The sequence below is a fragment of the Hesperophylax consimilis genome, chromosome 4 (genome assembly GCF_061612785.1).
Source record: "Hesperophylax consimilis isolate HC1 chromosome 4, BYU_Hcon_1.0, whole genome shotgun sequence".
Lineage (NCBI taxonomy): Eukaryota > Metazoa > Arthropoda > Insecta > Trichoptera > Limnephilidae > Hesperophylax > Hesperophylax consimilis.
In genome coordinates, this window is record NC_142839.1 from 40332816 (window position 1) to 40351390 (window position 18575).

The 18575-nt window shown below is 33.2% G+C and overlaps 1 protein-coding gene across 1 annotated transcript in view; it reads right to left on the reverse strand.

Annotated features, from left to right (window-relative positions):
* Positions 1 to 977: 977 nt before the first annotated feature.
* loaf (low-density lipoprotein receptor domain containing lost and found) overlaps positions 978 to 18575 on the reverse strand; it is a 227141-nt gene continuing 209543 nt past the window's right edge. The window contains exons 5-7 of the mRNA XM_089630968.1: positions 10813 to 10968; positions 7244 to 7511; positions 978 to 5341 (exon numbers count right to left, since the gene is read on the reverse strand). Coding sequence (XP_089487094.1) covers positions 7303 to 7511; positions 10813 to 10968 — 365 coding nt within the window. The 3' untranslated portion in view covers positions 978 to 5341; positions 7244 to 7302. The remainder of the gene's footprint in view (positions 5342 to 7243; positions 7512 to 10812; positions 10969 to 18575) is intronic.

Here is an 18575-nt window from a genome sequence, read left to right on the forward strand (position 1 = left end):
AATTTCATCTTCCCAAATGTAAGTAATCCCTTAGTACGAGACAAATTGACAAGTATATATAAGTATGAAAAGAGGGTATATTCTAGGCAATACAAGAATGCTACTCCCAGGCAGGTATGCATACTAGACATTTTTTACACTGCGTTATGAAATATTTATGTTTTCATCATTACAAACACGTACTAGGATTTTATAAAACAGATTAATATTACCAACCTATAACTCATTCGTAAAGTTCTTGGTTTCAAATAAAATTCTAACAAATTGGAAAAATTAAGTTAGTATCACAATAATAACATATCTTTTAATAACAAGTTTCTCGCTAACTCTTAATATGTTATTTTTTTAACATAATATCTATACATTTGTTATACCGAACGTTAATTATATGAAATTCCCTCAATAGATAAACATCGCAAAGTAAGCTCCGAAAATTATTAAAAAACGTTTTGTTCTATTATTTGTTATGTTATAGGCATGAAAAGTTTCACAGTTTATCTTTAAATGTAACTAAAGTATTTGTCAAGAGATTTTTGATCTATTTCAAACGAGTCGTGTTTGATTCAATATTTTCACCATTTTCGCTTAATTATTATCGTTTTTTTATATTAGCGCGCTCCCTCTAACATTCTTAAATATCTCACTTTCAAGCCATCTTTGAACACTTACTACGGGGCCAAAAGAAGTCAATGTTGAAATACCACCGAACAAAAACACAGTGAATGACGATAAATGATTAAAATACTTACATGTTTTGTTTGAATACAGCGACACCTACCGCTCGGGAGTTGCACCTGACGTCCTTAGATGCTATGTCAGTTGCATACAATAGGCGCAACCTGAAAATAAAGTTAGGAAGATGCTGCTTCATGCAAAACCACGGGAAGGGAAGGAGATGAATTGAAAACAGGCTTTCTATAGCGGCAAGTTACAGCCGCCGTAAAACTTTTATTTATCGTTTATTTGCATTTCATATAACATCAAAACCATTCATCACAAATATGTTAAGCGACACACACATGATGAGAATATAAGTTAGTACGTAATTTAAATTCATTGTAGAAATCAGTTAAAATATTTCTCTAGTTAATCAAAATCAAAAACAAAAGTTTCTAACATATCTGTCAACTATTTAGTATTTTCAATATTTCTATAAATATTTTGTATAATCAATTAATTGCATTTATTAACGAATTAACTATTTTGAATTAGTTTTCTAAAATATTTTTCTTAGTAATTACATTGCTAAAAAAGCTTAAGTTAATTCTACATAATGCTATATTATGCCTGCGAGACTCCAGTTCTTCCAATCTTTCAACAAGACTGAACTTCCTAAACAAACTCTGTTAGTTTTTTAAATCATATTAACAGATAGAAGTTTGAAAGTTTCAGTTGAAATCTACCCGTTTTACAAACTCTTCCATCCATTTAAAATAAAGTTACAAAACTGTTTTCGTACAAACTTTTCAAATTTTTTCAAACATTATAAATAATTCTCTTTAGTTTTGTATTACAATATAACCATGTAATACATATTCTAAATGGAACCTCTTTTATGAAACCTGATTCTAATGTGTTATTTACAATTATTATGATTTTTCAATGATTTGATGCTGGGAACTGTTGGATTTAATTTTTTTGAATTATTATAAATTTTTACTCTGAAAATAATGATTTTTGCTAATTTATTAAGAATCTCTTCAAATTAGTGGTAATTCCCGTTAAAACAGGATTGCATGCAATTAGAATGAATTGAAAGGTTGCCTGAAAACTTTTAGAAAATTACGAATATATTATCCTGATATCGGATAATACACGTTAACGAAAATTCGTTTTTTTGTATTATTTGCAACGCAAAAATAATATAATTTTCATGAACACGTGTTCTGACATCATGATAATATATTCGTAATTTACTAAAATTTTATCAAGAAACCTTTTAATTCATTCGTAAGGCCTACAATCCCGTTTTTAACCGGAATTACCAATAATTTGTAGAGATTCATAATAAACTAGCAATAGTCATTTTTATTCGTGTATTTATAACAATTTCACATGTTTGTTAAAAGATATTTTGAAAGGGGTACTTTACTAAAAACTATTAACAAAATTATTTTCAGTTATATTGCGTTATTGATATGTCAGACAATATTTTTCATGGATATGCATATTTCAAAAAGATTGAAAATACAATACAAAATTATAAGTTATAAAATATAATATGTTACTGAAAATGTGTGTTTTAAAGCCAGATTTATATGTATTGTTGTGTGTTAAAGTTGACCCGAATCTTTTAAAAGCTCGAGATTGTCTTATGAGTCAAAAAGTTCAAAAGGTTTTATTTTGAGACGAGAGTTGGAAAGTATGTTATTACTATACAAGTTAACTGCAACGTGTACATGGTGGCACAATGTGAGCCGAGCTTAAGTTTTCTTTCTAATATAAAGTTCTTGCTCTTTTAAATGTGTTTATTTTTGAAGTTTCTATTTCATTTTCAAGCGATTTGAAAAATATCATGATTAAGACATTGATTGGAGTCAGTTTCTCGATATTATATTTTGTGAAATGATACTGACTCATTTAGTGATGTTTTGGGTTTTCTTATGTTATTCCTTAATAAATTGGTTCTTTAAGTATTTTTTTCGAACTGTTCTTTTCATACAAACCAACATTCCACGTTTTTTAAAATAAATGTAAATTTTAACAAAACACTTGAAGTATTTAAGTATTTACTTATTTAATGCTAAGAGTACAGATTTAGATTATTTCCGAACAGTATAAAATTGAAAAATAATATATAGCTCGTAATTGTAAATTTGATTTTTAATTTACTATTTTAACTTAATATTTCAGTAGGTTTGTTAAAATTTAAAATAAACGATATTGTGAAAGCTACACAATGTGAACTTAAGGCAAAGCGCGTAATGATAAATAAAAGCTATGGTATTGTGTAAAAAAAACTATTTCTTATCAACAACATTATGTTTTAGGGTAGGAATTACAGATATTTAAAAATAGTATCTAAAAGTATTTTTAATTTACTATAGACACTAGAAAGGTATTGTCTCATTACATCTTGTAAATATAATATACAAATGAACGTTTATTACTTCAACACTCAGCAACTTCACAAAGTCCAATGTCTACACTTCAGTTTCTCTTCCTTGAAATGAACTACGCTATCAGGTTTAGGTATGTAGATGACGACAAATGCATGGAATATTTGTAGCTTTACTGAGATATCTACTACGGGAAGTAAATCAAGATTTTAAAGTCATTTTTTTAACAAACAGAAACATTTTTATAGCTTAAATACGATAACACTGAGAAGTTTATATAGTTAAAAGATATATATTTTTGGAACACTGCTGGGTATTATTTAGAACACTTATACAAATAATTAATTTAAACGTAACTATCATAAAAAACAAGACATTTTATTGATTCTCAAAATCTCAATAGACATTGAAATATAAAAAAAAACTTTTTTCTAAAATTTAATGTTTTCGATATGTGCCGAGTTGTTATTTGCTTTTGATACACCGATTACCTTTATTTATTGATATGTTGTCATTATTAATTTATTGAAAGGTTAATATGTAACGGTAAAATAATGATTTTCGTAATGGTTGAAGGTTGAAACTTGAACTCGGTTTTAATAGTGTAATATATCATTACGGAGAAAAATGGGTATTGCGGTTAAAAACGGGATTTCAGCCCGATTCCCAATAAACTTTTAGTAAATTGCTAAACTATCGGAACACGTGTTCATTCACCTGCATTTGCCGTGATAATATACAATGACAAAATGCGGAAATATTATGATTTTTATGAACACGTTTTCTGACATTGTGATAATACGTTTGTATTTGAATATAAGTTTATTAGGAAACTTCATTGGTTACGGACCTGTAATCCCGTTTTTAACCGGACTACGAATATTTGAAAACTTGATTTATAAATTATTAATATTTTATATCAGTATGTTTTCTCCGTATATTATTCTGAAAATGAATTAAAAAAAAACAAATGTCATTCAGAATATTATTTGATATAAACAAATTCTATCTATTGGGGGTTTAGGAGTATTGTGTTACATAGGTGATTTATGAATTGTATATGATCCTATTATTATATCGATTAGATATATTTTTTTTAGGTCGACGACAAATTAATGTAGATATTGCTATGAAGTTTTCATAGTAAACTGATTTTTTTGTTTATTAAATTAAAATAATACTCAATAGAGCTAATATTATAATATCTAAAATAATGCATTTTAACAAAACTTTAAATTATTTTCCATTATTCCATTTGTGGAGTAAGAAATTATTATAACTAAAAACTGAGTTAGAAAGAATATATTATGTTATAATTATTTATCAGGCATTGCTGACTTATCTTATAAAACAAAAAATACAACTTAATAATTAAGCAAGAATACTTTGGTGTTTAGTAATATAAAAAGGTTAGCGTATCCGAACATAAAATAAACTTTTAAAATGCTAAGTCAGATATGTATAACATTTAATTAAAATTTAAAATTCCAGGAATTCTATTACATTAATTATTATGTGTAATATCATGGTCATTTCGTTCATGTCGTATTGTTGACTTACCTTTTAAAACAACAATAATAATATTTCAAACAACTTATTGGATACATTGTATTTGCATCCTCACATCAGCTTAGCATGAAAACATAATGCTCGGTTTTATCAATCAGGAAGACTTTTTATTTGCCTATGTTAAAATTAAAACAAACCGAAAACGTTCAGGGGGACGGTTGCAAGACCCTTTTCATACAAAACTTAATTTTGAATTTGAGGCCAAAATACCTTAACAATTTGGTTGGGTATTTGTCCTCAAATCCGAATTTATGTTTTATATGAAAAAGGCCACGCAGCCGTTGCTCTTGAAAAATTTAATTAAAATCTGTAAAAAATGTATTTGAATCGCGTATTGCAGTAGGAGCGAGGTTTGAGGATGCGAAATATAATAATAATATTTAACCCTTCAACAAACAGCAAAAAATATCTTTCTTTGAGAAAGCTTACAATGATAAAATTGACAAAAAATAAACATTCTGCACATGGCTTGAAAAGCCTCAACGCCGTAGTAATAATAAGGGTGGTGTGCGCGTTGGTCGCTGCTGACGCGGGCGGTGGGGATGCCAGGATTGTTGGGGTTGTGAAGATCGGCAGCGATGGCGATGACTGTGACGATGGCGCGAGAATGCTCGTGATGACTGTGTTGAAGATGTTGCTGGCAAGGGGCAGTGGGCGGGCGCTCACCCCGATTGCTTGCGGAATTCACCCTGCGAGGCATGGCCGGGCCACCTCTGAAAATAAGGCTGGCTTTATATACAATCATCGACAACCAATTGTGCACCAAGGATTCCCAAGAATGAGATATACATTTACCATGACCTTCTCAAAAAGATAAGGTCATCATATTTCCAACCAGACCGCCAATTTTTAGCCGCAATTATGCTCATTCTGTGAAACTTGTCATATTTTTTTAGATACAAATAGTACAAAGATAAAATGAGTGGTAAGCAGTTTACTAGCCGTATGAGGGCCCTGATTTTGAACGAAAACGGAGGAGTTATTTAAGTTATCCAATTATCATTATTATTATTAAGTGAATGTATGTGTATGTAAATTGTATTAAGTAGTGGAGCATTGAGGGTGCGCATTGCTCAAGTTACCAGCAATGTTTTTTTATTAAATTATGGCAAGGAGTCAAAAATATGTCAAAAGTTGATTTGGGGTAAAGATTATTGAATTTGGTGATTTTGCTGTATCTTTTGTTTTGGTAATTAATTAGTAAAATATAATATGGGTGGATGAATGAATACTTATTACTCTTCATAATTTCTCAAAGCTTGTGATTACAATAAGAAGCAAAGCAAATGGAATGAAATCAGCAACGAAGACAAAGTGAAATATCACGTTCAACGCTTCCTCGATGACATTGAGCTGGTACGACATGGATTTACAAATCTGTTACAGCGCTTACAAACATTCATCGACCGAAATGGCGATTATGAAGAAAAATACATAATTGTTCATAAATGTTCGCGCTTTAAACGATATTCAAATCATGAATAAATAAATGAATTTTTGTAGTAAGTCAGTAAGTAAGTCCTCAGCCTCAGCGAGCGGCCTGGCTCTTGCAGAAGAAGCGCACCCGCGCCGCCCCACAGTGGGCTGAAAATCGCCTTTCATAGACATCGAGACTTGAATTTCCAAGGGTATTTTTTTTGGCTAGAAATGGATTCTGCTGATCATTACTATGCTATAAAATGTCGTACGAAGCAATTGCGTGTACAAATGAAGGAGTTATAATTTTTTTAAGAAAAATTTGTATGGCGCTGACATTAAAAATGAGGCTATCTCTGGAATCATAAGGTTGGCCGTTCTATCTTTACACACAGATAATACTACTATTTATTTGTATTTTTTGACATACTTCATATTGTGGCGCAAGGTGCGATTTTTTTTTTTAAATCCTAAAGTTGAAAAAAAATCTTTTTTTTGTTGATGAATCATTTTAATGCTTAAATGCTTTACATATGAGTATGCTTTGTCTAGTTTACAATATTTTATTTACACTGCAAGCCAAAACACTGTGCACAGTGGGCTGAAAATCGCCTTTTATAGACATAGAGACTTGAATTTTCAAGTGTATTTTTTTTGACTAGAAATGAATTCTGCTGATCATTAATATGCTATAAAATTTTGTATGAAGGAATTGCGTGTACAAATGAAGGAGTCATCATTTTTTTAAGAAAAATTTGTATGGAACTGACATTAAAAATGAAGCTATCTCTGGAATCACAAGGTTGACCATTATATCCTTGCACACAAATATTTGTAAATATGTCAAAAAAATACAAATAAATAGTAGTATTATCTGTGTGTAAAGATAGAACGGCCAAACTTATGATTCCAGAGATAGCCTCATTTTTAATGTCAGCGCCATACAAATTTTTCTTAAAAAAATTATAACTCCTTCATTTGTACACGCAATTGCTTCGTACGACATTTTATAGCATAGTAATGATCAGCAGAATCCATTTCTAGCAAAAAAAAATACCCTTGAAAATTCAAGTCTCTATGTCTATGAAAGGCGATTTTCAGCCCACTGTGCGCCCTGCCCTATCCCGCAGTGCACCGTCAGTTTCCTGGCAGCTCCTTCATTGTGTTATATTTATTATATTTGTGTAGTTGATACTTGCCTAATGTTAGACGAACCACTCGTCCTTGTGTGGCGCGGCCGCGGCGGGCTGGCCGGGCCTCAGCGCTCGGCCGGGCCCCTGCGGAAGGGGCGCACCCGCGCCGCCCCGTCCCGCCCCGCAGGGCGCCGCCAGTTTCCCGGCAGCTCCGTCATTGGCTGCTGTTGCAGCAGTTGTTGGTGCAGTTGGTGCTGCATCTCCTGCTGCAGTTGCTGCTGCTGTAATTGCTGCTGCTTTCCCGCAGAACCGTTTGATCCGTACATTTGTTGCACTGAGAAACAACGCACATTATTAGATACTGCTGAGGCCACCTTGGTGGACTCTTCCCTCTTGGAGACTTCGAGGCACCAAGAGGGAGTGGAGAGGGGCGATGAGTTCACCCAGTGGTCTCGTCCCTTGCGGGGCCTCTAAGGAATTCAAACAAAGAGGGACTTCTGAGAGACCTGGGAACTAACTCCAGTAAGAGCCCCCAACTCCAACCGGGCCCTCGAGTAACCGTTGGAGAGGGGGGACATAAAGGAGATTCCTTCAGTGACTAGCAATCAGGAATACCCGGAGAACAGAAGGTCAGGAAGAGGGGAACATAAAAAACCTCACCGGAAGCCAAAACATCCGGGTTATCTCCGGGAAATGCTCGGTAAAAGCCTAGAGAAACTCTCCCCCTGCCATTTATATAAGCCGCTGTAAAAAAAATTATGTTGGCTATTGTGGCGTTGGTCATGGAAGACAAGCCTTCAACAGGGCCAAAAAGTCTGAAAACTGGGATGCTCATAAGCAATACCAGAAAAAATACAAGGAACCAATCGGGAAAGCCAAAACGGGCTTCTGGGAGAAGTATTGTGGACTGTGGGGAGGTGGAAACCATCCCGCAGGCAGTAATAATTCAGAAAATTCTTGCTAAAGACCCAGGGGTAGCTAATGGCCCATTCCGGAATGAAGTAGGAGGCTTCACCAACAATTATGACGAGGAGTTGTAGGAACTGGTCCAGTTGGTATGGAAGGGTTGTTGTGTTTATATCCAAGGAAATTACACATGTACAGGAAATTGAACATTTGTCATTATGAGACATTTAAAAAATTAAGTATAGTAGAAGATTTAAAACCTAACTTTTCTAATCGTTCTAAAAATGTGTAATTTTAATATTTTGGTTCATTCATTGTTCACATTCATCAATTCGTCAACAACGTCACACGAACAAAAACGAACGTGTCGTTTAGGCGGAAAATTAAAAATGGCACATTTTAACTCGCCACTGAAAATACGTTCAAACATTGAAATAAGAAGAGCAGCAAGTTTTGACAAAAAAAACTTTAGAAGAGTCAGAATCTCGGAAATAACTAAAGTAATTGCAAAAACATTATAAAATTTGATTTACATTAAATTAAAATAAAAATGTATTTCTACGATTAAACCCAGCAACAATAAATGAAGTCATTACCCGTCAAACATCGCATTTAGACAGTATTCACGTTAAATAAATATTTTTTCCATAATACACCATTTTTAACGAGGATTTGCTTGACTGATTTTTGCATATCAGAGATCTCGTAAATAGCTTGATTATTATACAATGACAAAAACACATTGTTACGGTACATTCTGAGTTCGTATCCCCATCTGAAACTGTGACTTTTCTTTCCTGGTATCTGCTTCGTCATCTGCTGATCTGAAAATCAACATAACCTCCAATCATCTTATGTGGTGGATAAGTAGATACATAACATATCATATTTTCTGATAGTAATATTATGTTTATGTCTATACTGTATCGGATTGCTGTTAACGAAAGTGGCGCCCACTGTTATTTAAAAAAAAACGTTGAAGGTTTTTAACAGCATTCCAAACTTGGAATTTATAAGTTTCAAAAACTTTTATACAGTTTCCTGACTAATTTTTCCTATTTTGAAATGAAATGAAAAAAAAATGTGAAAAACTTCCAAACTATGTAACTACGTAACGCGGTAGCGTATTTCTACCTGCTAGTTAGAATTAGGGGGTATTTCACGATGTCGGGCTAAATATCTGACTAGCTATCCATTGGCTGGCTTTAAAGATCAGAATAACTTCGTTATTCAACGGCGACCGTTTCACCATTGTTTCCGAGCTTCCGGATAGATAACACTCGAAATAGTCTGGCAACATCGCAAAATGTTTGCTGTTACTCCATCTACTGCCACGGCTGTCATGCGTCACAGTCCGCACACCGCGAAGTGTGCATTTTTTTGGTTATGTTATGTTGATTATCAGGTCATTTTAGATAGATTCGCGTTGAATTAATACATTTTTTCTTATTTTGAACACAATCAAATAATTCAGGATGGATCATACAAGCATTCAAATTCATTCAACAAAATTCGACTCACTTCTCCGCTGTCAAACTCGGAATGTTTTGACGCCATCTTTGATTCGAGGAATAGCGCCTAACGTCTGGTTCGAGCACTGATTAGTCAAATCGAACTTTAACCCGAGCGTTAGCGTTATTCAGATATAGTGAAAACGAAAAAATGACTAATCCGCGGATTAGTGCTTAGTCAGAACATAATCAGAGATAGTGAAATACCCCCTTATTGTCATAAGTTAACACAGGGCGAGTTAACATAAGGGAAGTTAGGGAGGATGATTTCGATAGAGTAATGTACCCGACTTGTTTTGGTCTCACGTTTCGCAATCTTGTTATTTTCTTAATATATTGCGTCCATTAATTACAAAAAGGAGCACAAATTTGTATACTCTGGGGTTAAGCTAGGAATTTTTAAATTATGTTAGATATGGAAAATAATATTATACACACAAAATACGCACTCATGCTCTCATTCGTTTTGGATGAATTATACATATTTTGTTATGTTAAACTATATAAGAAGTGCCTGGTTGTGTTTGTATTATTTTATTATTGGAATCCGAATAGACTAGTCCAAGCGATGACCGTAAAAATCATTAACTAATTTCGTCTATAACAAGTGTGTTGGGCATTAACACCGCATAAGATTAGTAAAAAATTTCTGCCAGATTTCTACTCGGAAAATTTTCTGGAAATGGACAAGATCATTTTTGGGAAGTTGATATCAATTTTACGACAACTAACGAAGAAAGCTGATGGCTTATTGGTTATGAAAAAAAATGTATTTTTGCAAAGGTACAAGTACCTGCACACAAGGACCTTAAAGATTATCTGATAATGCAACATCACCTCATACTTTATCGTATTATAGAATTCAAATTTTTTTTCCCACCTAGCAGTTGATGTCGTATTACGTACATGGATTAGATTTATTTTGGAAAATGTGATATTGAATTGGGTCGGATTAGATTAGGTTAGGTTATGTTAGTCAGGTAGTCACGCTGCAATTGATAGTTGGGTTCTGGTTGGGTTATGTTAAGTTAGGTTGGGTAAGGTTATTCGGGTACTTACGCTGTAGTTGAGAGTGGGCAATCTAGTTGGGTATGGTTATGTTCGTTTAGTTTAGTCAGGTTGACACACTGCAGTTAAGAGTTGGCGTTCTGGTCGGGTTAGGTTAGGTTATGATATGATAGGTTAGGTTAAGCTAGGTAAGGTTAGTCATATGCTCACGCTGCAGTTGAGAGTTGGCGTTTTGGTTGGGTCTCGACCGCCGGCAAATGCAAAGTGCGATTGCTGCGGCAAAGGCGCATAGAACCAGCGCCAGGCTCACCGCTGCCACCACAAACCAAGGCAACTCCAGACCCAGGATGGTGTTTGTGTCTTGGTCTGAAAAAAATACAAATAATTAGAAATATTCAACCGATAGACTTGAAGACGAAGTCACTTAATTTTAATTAAGTTTAATTAGTGGAACTCTGTTGTTAGTATGCTGGAAAAACCATTACTTCTCCAACATTCATAAATTGTGAACACTGATGGCTATACTTTAACGACGGTGACGGCGATGCGTTGTATTTCATCTGACACACGATATATTTCTCTGCAAAAATGCCAAAACGAAGTAATGAGGATAATTTAAAATATTTACAATTGTATCTTGATGAAGAATGTATGTGGCGTTCTAATAGGTATTCAATCTCTACAAAAACATGTGCCAAATTAATGACAATCGGACAATGAACAACAATTAATGACAACTTTACTCAGTTTTCTAAGCAACCGTTTCAGTCTAGTGTTTCTTCTACGCAGGCTGTTAATTTTTCTCCACGGACGGACATGTGGTATTCCTAAGTCACTGCAATGATACTGGCTTAAAATTTCATGTAAACCTTGCCAGGATATACAACATAACGTATTATATATATACAACATCATAAATTTATCATTTTTAAATCAACGATCATAAATTAATACATGAGTACGGACCGCGTAGGAGCATCTCCTATCCTTATCCTATATTTACCTACTAACAAGTCTCAAGACACAATAAATTCATAATTTATAACTAATACTCATAAATATTTTTAAAATGGTCAGTGGAATTGTAGACAGCGTTGATTTTACTTAGCCTAATCATCTCCAATATGTCAACTAGAACTACTAGATCAAAATGTTTTTTTTAATTACAACAATAATATCATTTAGATACTCACTTGTACCTAGATTACATGCTGTTGGTAATAATTTCGAAGAAATTGTAGATGTGTTCAACTGCACGGAATTTAGTTACAAGAAAGCTTTAGTAACATACTTCAATAATATTTTCTGTATACATATTTTAAAATGAATATTTCCATCAATTTTATACTAACTTACATACCGAAACCAGACTTATCTAACTATCAGAATTTTAAGTGATTTATTATTTTTATTCTAAATTATTAATTCTCTAATTGAAAGTCCTGAATTATTAGCAATAATTTATATGAATATACCTGCCAGGCTAACTCGAAGCAAAGACACCATGAAGATTCTTTTTAATGTAATAATAATATCAACACTAACTATCTACTATAATATTGATATGCTTGGTGTTAATAAGTTGGTGGTTTGAAAGGCAACTAACTTCAGACCTATTTGCTTGTTATTGACTTTTCGTTTGTTATTTCTGGTCTTTGTTTAAATCTCGTATCTTTACCTTCCTACGAGTAAATCGCATACTGCTTTTTTTAATTTTATTTTGTTTAAACTGTATGCATGTACGAAAATACTTGGTTTATACATTGTGATTTTTTGTCACTATTTTAAAAATTAAAACCCTCTGTTGGTACTGTATTATGCAGTAAATGCATGAATCGTGTAAAAGCCCATCAGCTCCTTTAAATTAATACATAAATAAATACTAGATATATAACTGTTGAAAGTCATGGGCATTGCCACATTAAACGAAAGAAGAATATGTTCTGATCTATCTTTTCTTTATAAAATTGTTAATACCATGTTTGACTCCCCTGAACTCCTTAGACTGATTGACTTTCATGTGCCTAGTAGAACGGTTCGTCAGAAGGTACCTTACCATTGTAACATTGCAGGAACCAAAGCAGAAATAAATTCAGTAATGAACCGACTGCACACTCACAATGCAGGGAATAAATATCACATGAACACCAACGGTACTGAATGTGTATCAGCCTATAAAAACATTGTTATTAAATCTGTATGTCTATCTTGATAGCTTTGTAATATTTATAAATTTTCAATGTATCCAAATTTATAGGAATGTGCATCCTAAAGTTTACTCTGTTTGTTGCTTTAAGGTAATATTTCTATATTTGGTACATATTTTATTGTTATATCTCTTTTACTCTCTGATTAAATCAAATGTATTTTTAATTGTATCATATATAAAAGCCCTAATTGGGCGTGTACAAATAAATTAATAAAATCTAAGCAATTTAAGCATAAAATTCACATTAAAAAAGAATTCAGCGATAGTTTTTACGATTTATTAATTTTGAGTTAATCCTCTAAAAACAAATTAACTACACTTTAATTACTTTATTAAAAATCTTAAAAATACATGCATACATTCGAGGATCGGTGTAGGATAGGCGACCCACGTTTCGTTTTTAAAAATGTAAATTCTAATCAATTTAAGAGTAATTCGACACTAGGCATAAGAACCGATTTCAAAAGTCATCATTTATTAATAAATTATATAGCAAACTCGCCGATGCCTCGCCTACGTGGTTTATGAAATGAATATACTAATTATATCGACAAATTCGATGTATAAGATATTTTTTCTTATAACTTAAGTTTATTATTATTATTTTTACTAACCATTGTTCATTACTAACCCTTGTGTGAAAATATATAAACATGTATCGAATTTAAAAGCCTCATGGTCTTGAAAAAGAAAATAAATAAAAAATAAGCGAAATTTTTTTTTACTTAATTTTAGTTAACTACATAAGTATAGATGTTTGTATTATATAAGGTTGTTTTTTTTGTTCTTACAAATAAATAAAATTAAATAAACATACCAATATTGAGGATTCCATAATAGTTCTACTAACTCCAGAAAGTTGTTAGTAGTTGAGACTCTTGTGCGGTATTAACATAATCAGAGAGGACAAATATTTAAATTCCCATGTCCCAAAATAAAAAAAAGCTTTTGGTTAGTGAAATAGTTTATTGTGGTAGTTCTATGAATCTTGGATGTGAATACTTATTGTATTTACCAGCATTCCAACCCTGCTTACATGCTGACAGTTATTGAAATCTGGTTAAATGAAAAATAACGTGTTGGAAACAGAAACTTAAAACAAGCACAAGACGTTCAAATAGGATAGAATTTTTTTATTCATGTGACACGATAAACAGTTCTAACTGACCGAAGCCAGGTAGCTAATTATTTATTATAAACATTTTCTTGACGGGTAGTATATCTACTTTTCTTAAGAATAATTCTCACTCTACAGCAGTAAAATTTTGAATATTGTGAGGTGAAAGGATTTATAACAGGAAAAAACCCGTAGAAAGTATTTTTTTACTTTAAAACATGTATTTTTATTTTTCGAAATAGTTGTGCCATCCCTTGGGCCGGCTAATAGCCAAATTTCTAAGTAAAAAATATGTTTTCACTGGGGATTAAACCTTCCTCCCTGGGGAATGGGGTCAACACCGCTAACACATAAGCCAAATCCGAATTGAATAGTACCGACAATTATTTCGGTATAATTATAAGCGGTAAATTTTTATATCTATTGTCATCCACGTTTACCGAAAAAAACAATAAAAGGAAGCGAGTAATTTCCGAGTGCCCGGAGATAACTATCTGATGTGAAATATTGTCCATTTATTAAAAATCTGGTCAATTCATTCGTTTTCTTGTTAAAAATGGGACTGCGGGCCTATAATGAATAAATTAAAAGAGTTCTTAACAAAGTATCAGTCAAAAGCAAATGTTTCGTGAGGACGGCGGAAAACGTGTTCATACAAATACTAGTATTGATATTGAATATTGTAGCATTCCATCATGATATCTATTAGGAAAAAACACGTGTGTTTTTTTTTAAATTTTTTTAAAAAGAAAGACAAACATTCCCAGGTTACGAATAACCCAACAATGTTTGAAAATCTCCTACTACCACCACAGAAAGCCGAAAATGTTGCTTGTGTTGTGATGGAGGACTTAGCTAGCCGAGGAATCGAACACGCGACGCTCGGGTGAGACCCAAGCGCTATGCCCACTCAACCACTGACCGGTCCTGGTCCCGGTGTTCTCGATATATTCTGAATGATTATCAGAATGCTCGCTTGCTGTCACTTTTTTTAACAGGATCATTTTTCTCCGTGTAGTAGCAGATATCTCAAGGTTGCCCCACGTTTATTACGATACTCTTTTAGATGTCATAGCATAAAATAAAAATAAAACCTACACGTAACACACAAAACCAACATAAACACACATCACTCACAAACACACAAGATTATTTTCATTGTATTATTTTTTTAATTTTAAATGTATTATTATGTATTTTTATTTTTAATTTTAAATTTATTATTTTCTTTTCAAATTTACTATCTTCTCTTTAAATGTAATATGTAGATAAGATTTTCATATTATAAAATGAAGGCCTCAGCACGGGCAAGCCACCCAGTGAGGCCTACATTACTGGAAAACATAAATTGTAACAAAATAATGTACCAAATAAAAAAAAAAAAAAAAAAAAAAGATCATCTACTTACGCGCTGTAATAATCTTGGTACTCCAGCGAACAAAAAATAGAAAATGGAGTTTAATTTCTGTCCAAACAATAATATGAATTGTTCCGCACTTCAAACAGAGCCATGGAAGTAGATAATGTAGAGGGGGGTGTAAAATGGCGATCCAGTCATCAAAATTGTAATTAAACGTCAAAGGAGGCTAGGTCCTCGGCGCCTGAGTAAATTTGCTTTCGTAATTATTCGTTCCCCTTATAATTAATAAAGAAAAAAGGATATCTGTAAATACCTGCCTGCTACCAATGCCAAAATGGAGATTAAGAACGATGCAATAAATAAGAATCAGTTTGACAAAAAGTAGATATAAACTTTCAAAATAGCCAGGGAAAAATACACATTTATTACAACTTGAGGAACGTTTACTACGTTCCCCTGTTCTTAAAATCAATTAGAAAAAATTAGCTCTGGTTGGTAAAATCTATGGTCATAGTTCATATAGCTAAAGGAACATTTTTATATATTTTTTATCAACATTGATCATAATACAAATGCCATCAAGTACTAAATAAATTCAATTTACCGCTACAGAATGGAATGTCAACGTCAATATGCTATACTAGCGCCTCTAGCGGCCAGAGTTGTTGGTAATTCCGATATTCAACTGGAGTTGTACATATTGAATAAAACTAAAGCTTGAAATTTTTATTCGACACAATATATGAGACGGGAACAGACTATTTTTGAATAATTTTAAAAAGCACCCCTGGGATATTTAGATTTTTCGCAGCGTATATTTGTGTACTTGCGTGCATGCTTAAATTATACGTACTGTTATTCTGTTTGATTTTAAATTTTGATGTATATAAATATTATTTAGACGTCATGTTTACAGTTTTCCATGATTTTTGATCGTCATGCTGTATCCCTTGCAATTAAGAGTTAGACAATCCTCTTTACAAGCATTGAAAGACAATGTTTACACAGGCTTATCGCTAAAGACGGGCCGTACTGTCCTATCTCCCTGTTGATGTAAATCGTTTTATCTTTGTTTATGTGTTTAGGCATTTAAAAGATAAACCAACTCCAAAGTCTAAGGAGATCATAAAGGTGTATTAAGAGAACGAGGGAAAAACTCGTTTATTTTGGCAAAACTTTGCCGGGAAATGTTTTAATTAAATACGCCCTACCCGTTGATACTGAATATACAAGACAGGTATTTACAACACCGAAAACGACCTGCTAACAGAGAACCCTCATATTTTTTTGCACGGTACTTTTGCAGGTCTAGGTAGTGATGTGCACAAAGGTTTTAATAAGGGAAGGCAGTCGGAAAAACAAATAATAAATTGGTATTAAAAAAACTTACCACAAACATGTTAAATTTTCGCAAAGAATTGCTAAGCTTCTGGCTTTTGCCGATGTTTGTTTAGATTACCTATCTAACTAACCACCATACCGATTCGCAGGGGTAGGCAGAGAGGACGGACCGCCAAACAACTCGGTCTTGGTCTCTCATTCTCACTCATTGCCTCATTCTTCATAGATCTTCTCAAACATACTATTCTATTATTTCTACTCTTGACATGGGTCGACTCAAGTATTTGATTCATTTTATTGTGCCATGTCTTCCTCGGGCGCCCCCGACATCTACCATTCACATTTGCGTAATATATTTTCCTTACACTCCTTTCATCGTTCATTTACTCTACATGCCCAATATATGAGCGTCCCTTTCTTAATCTAACTCATTACCCTTAAATCACAAGGTTTTACCACATCTTATTTCTAAAATATTCTTTTTACTTTCATTATTCCTCTGCTAGTTCCATGCCTCACTGCCAAACAGCAAGGAGATTATTTAAGTCGCATCAAATATCCAATTAATTAATTCATTTTTGCACATTATAAGCCAATTACAATATATATTTAAATATAAAGTTTCATTTATTTTCTACCGCACAATTGCAAGAATGAAACCAATATAACAAGATAATTATTTCCAATAATAATGTGGGTCCAATTGGAGCAGGCCGCTCCGGGCACCGAATTGCCAAAGCGCTAAGGCGCTGATAATATCTACCTAAAATCTAATAGTCATAACACATAGCCCATGAGATTATTATTCATAAAAACGGCGCTACACAAAAATACAAATCATCTGAATATTATTGATTATAGAGGACACCTAACTAGGTGTCTACTGGTTTTGACATGGGGCGACAAAATTTTACACGCGTCAAGCGCCGTTTGACTCAGAGCCGGCCCTGATATTCGTTACTGAATTTATATCAACATGTATCAACAGATAACACTGTTTGCGAAATTGGTGATTTGTACCGAAAGGTAAGACCTCTTTAAGTACGTCCCTGGTCTAGTATATTTTTTTCCTGTGACATAAGCGCAGAAGGAAATAAGGCTATCAAGATGATTGCAGTACGAATGAAACGAGGATTTGAGGCTAAATTGGTGAACCCTAGACTTGAATGGAAATTTGAAAAGACAGGGCGAAGAAAAATTCTTAGACAGAAGAGCTTAGTTAAAGAAGAAGATGAAAATTTAGTGGCACAGTCATCCATTTTTAGCGCTTAATTTTAAACTGTTTCCCTGCACGGAACCAGTGGGACTTCGAACGCCCCTACTGGACAATATTATGAGATGGAAAGAAAAATTACTACTTCGAGTTTGATTTTAATAATTATAAAAATACACGTGCCTTTTTTAATTTGTATTTATGTGAAACTGCACAAGAGTTCCAACTGCTCCTAAACGTCTGGAGCTAGTGAGACTATGTCATCCCCAGTTGGGGTATGTTATGAGACTGAATGTAGCGGGGAGGGGAAGGAGATGGGGAAGAGCATGGTTGGAAAGTACCTGGCTATTCAGGTCTGGTCACCAAACACGGCCAAAACCATTTAAAGCAACATTACAATTCTGAATGGTGGTCTTACACCACGGTGGTACTGATAGTATCTTCCACTCTGGAACGTGCCGAAAATATACTATACATTATTTTTAATATGTAATTTTTGAAATAACAGAAATTAATCAAATAAAATTTGATTAATTTGAGTATGCCCAGTAATAATATATCAAGAAAAAATTATAAAATAAACGGATTTTCATGAACACGTGTTCTGAAATCGTGATAATATATTCTTCATCAGAAGACGTGTTATTTCATTCGGCCTGCAATCCCATTTTCAACAGGAATTACTAATAATTTGATGAGGTTCTTAATAAATTACCAATTATTTTCTCTGTGT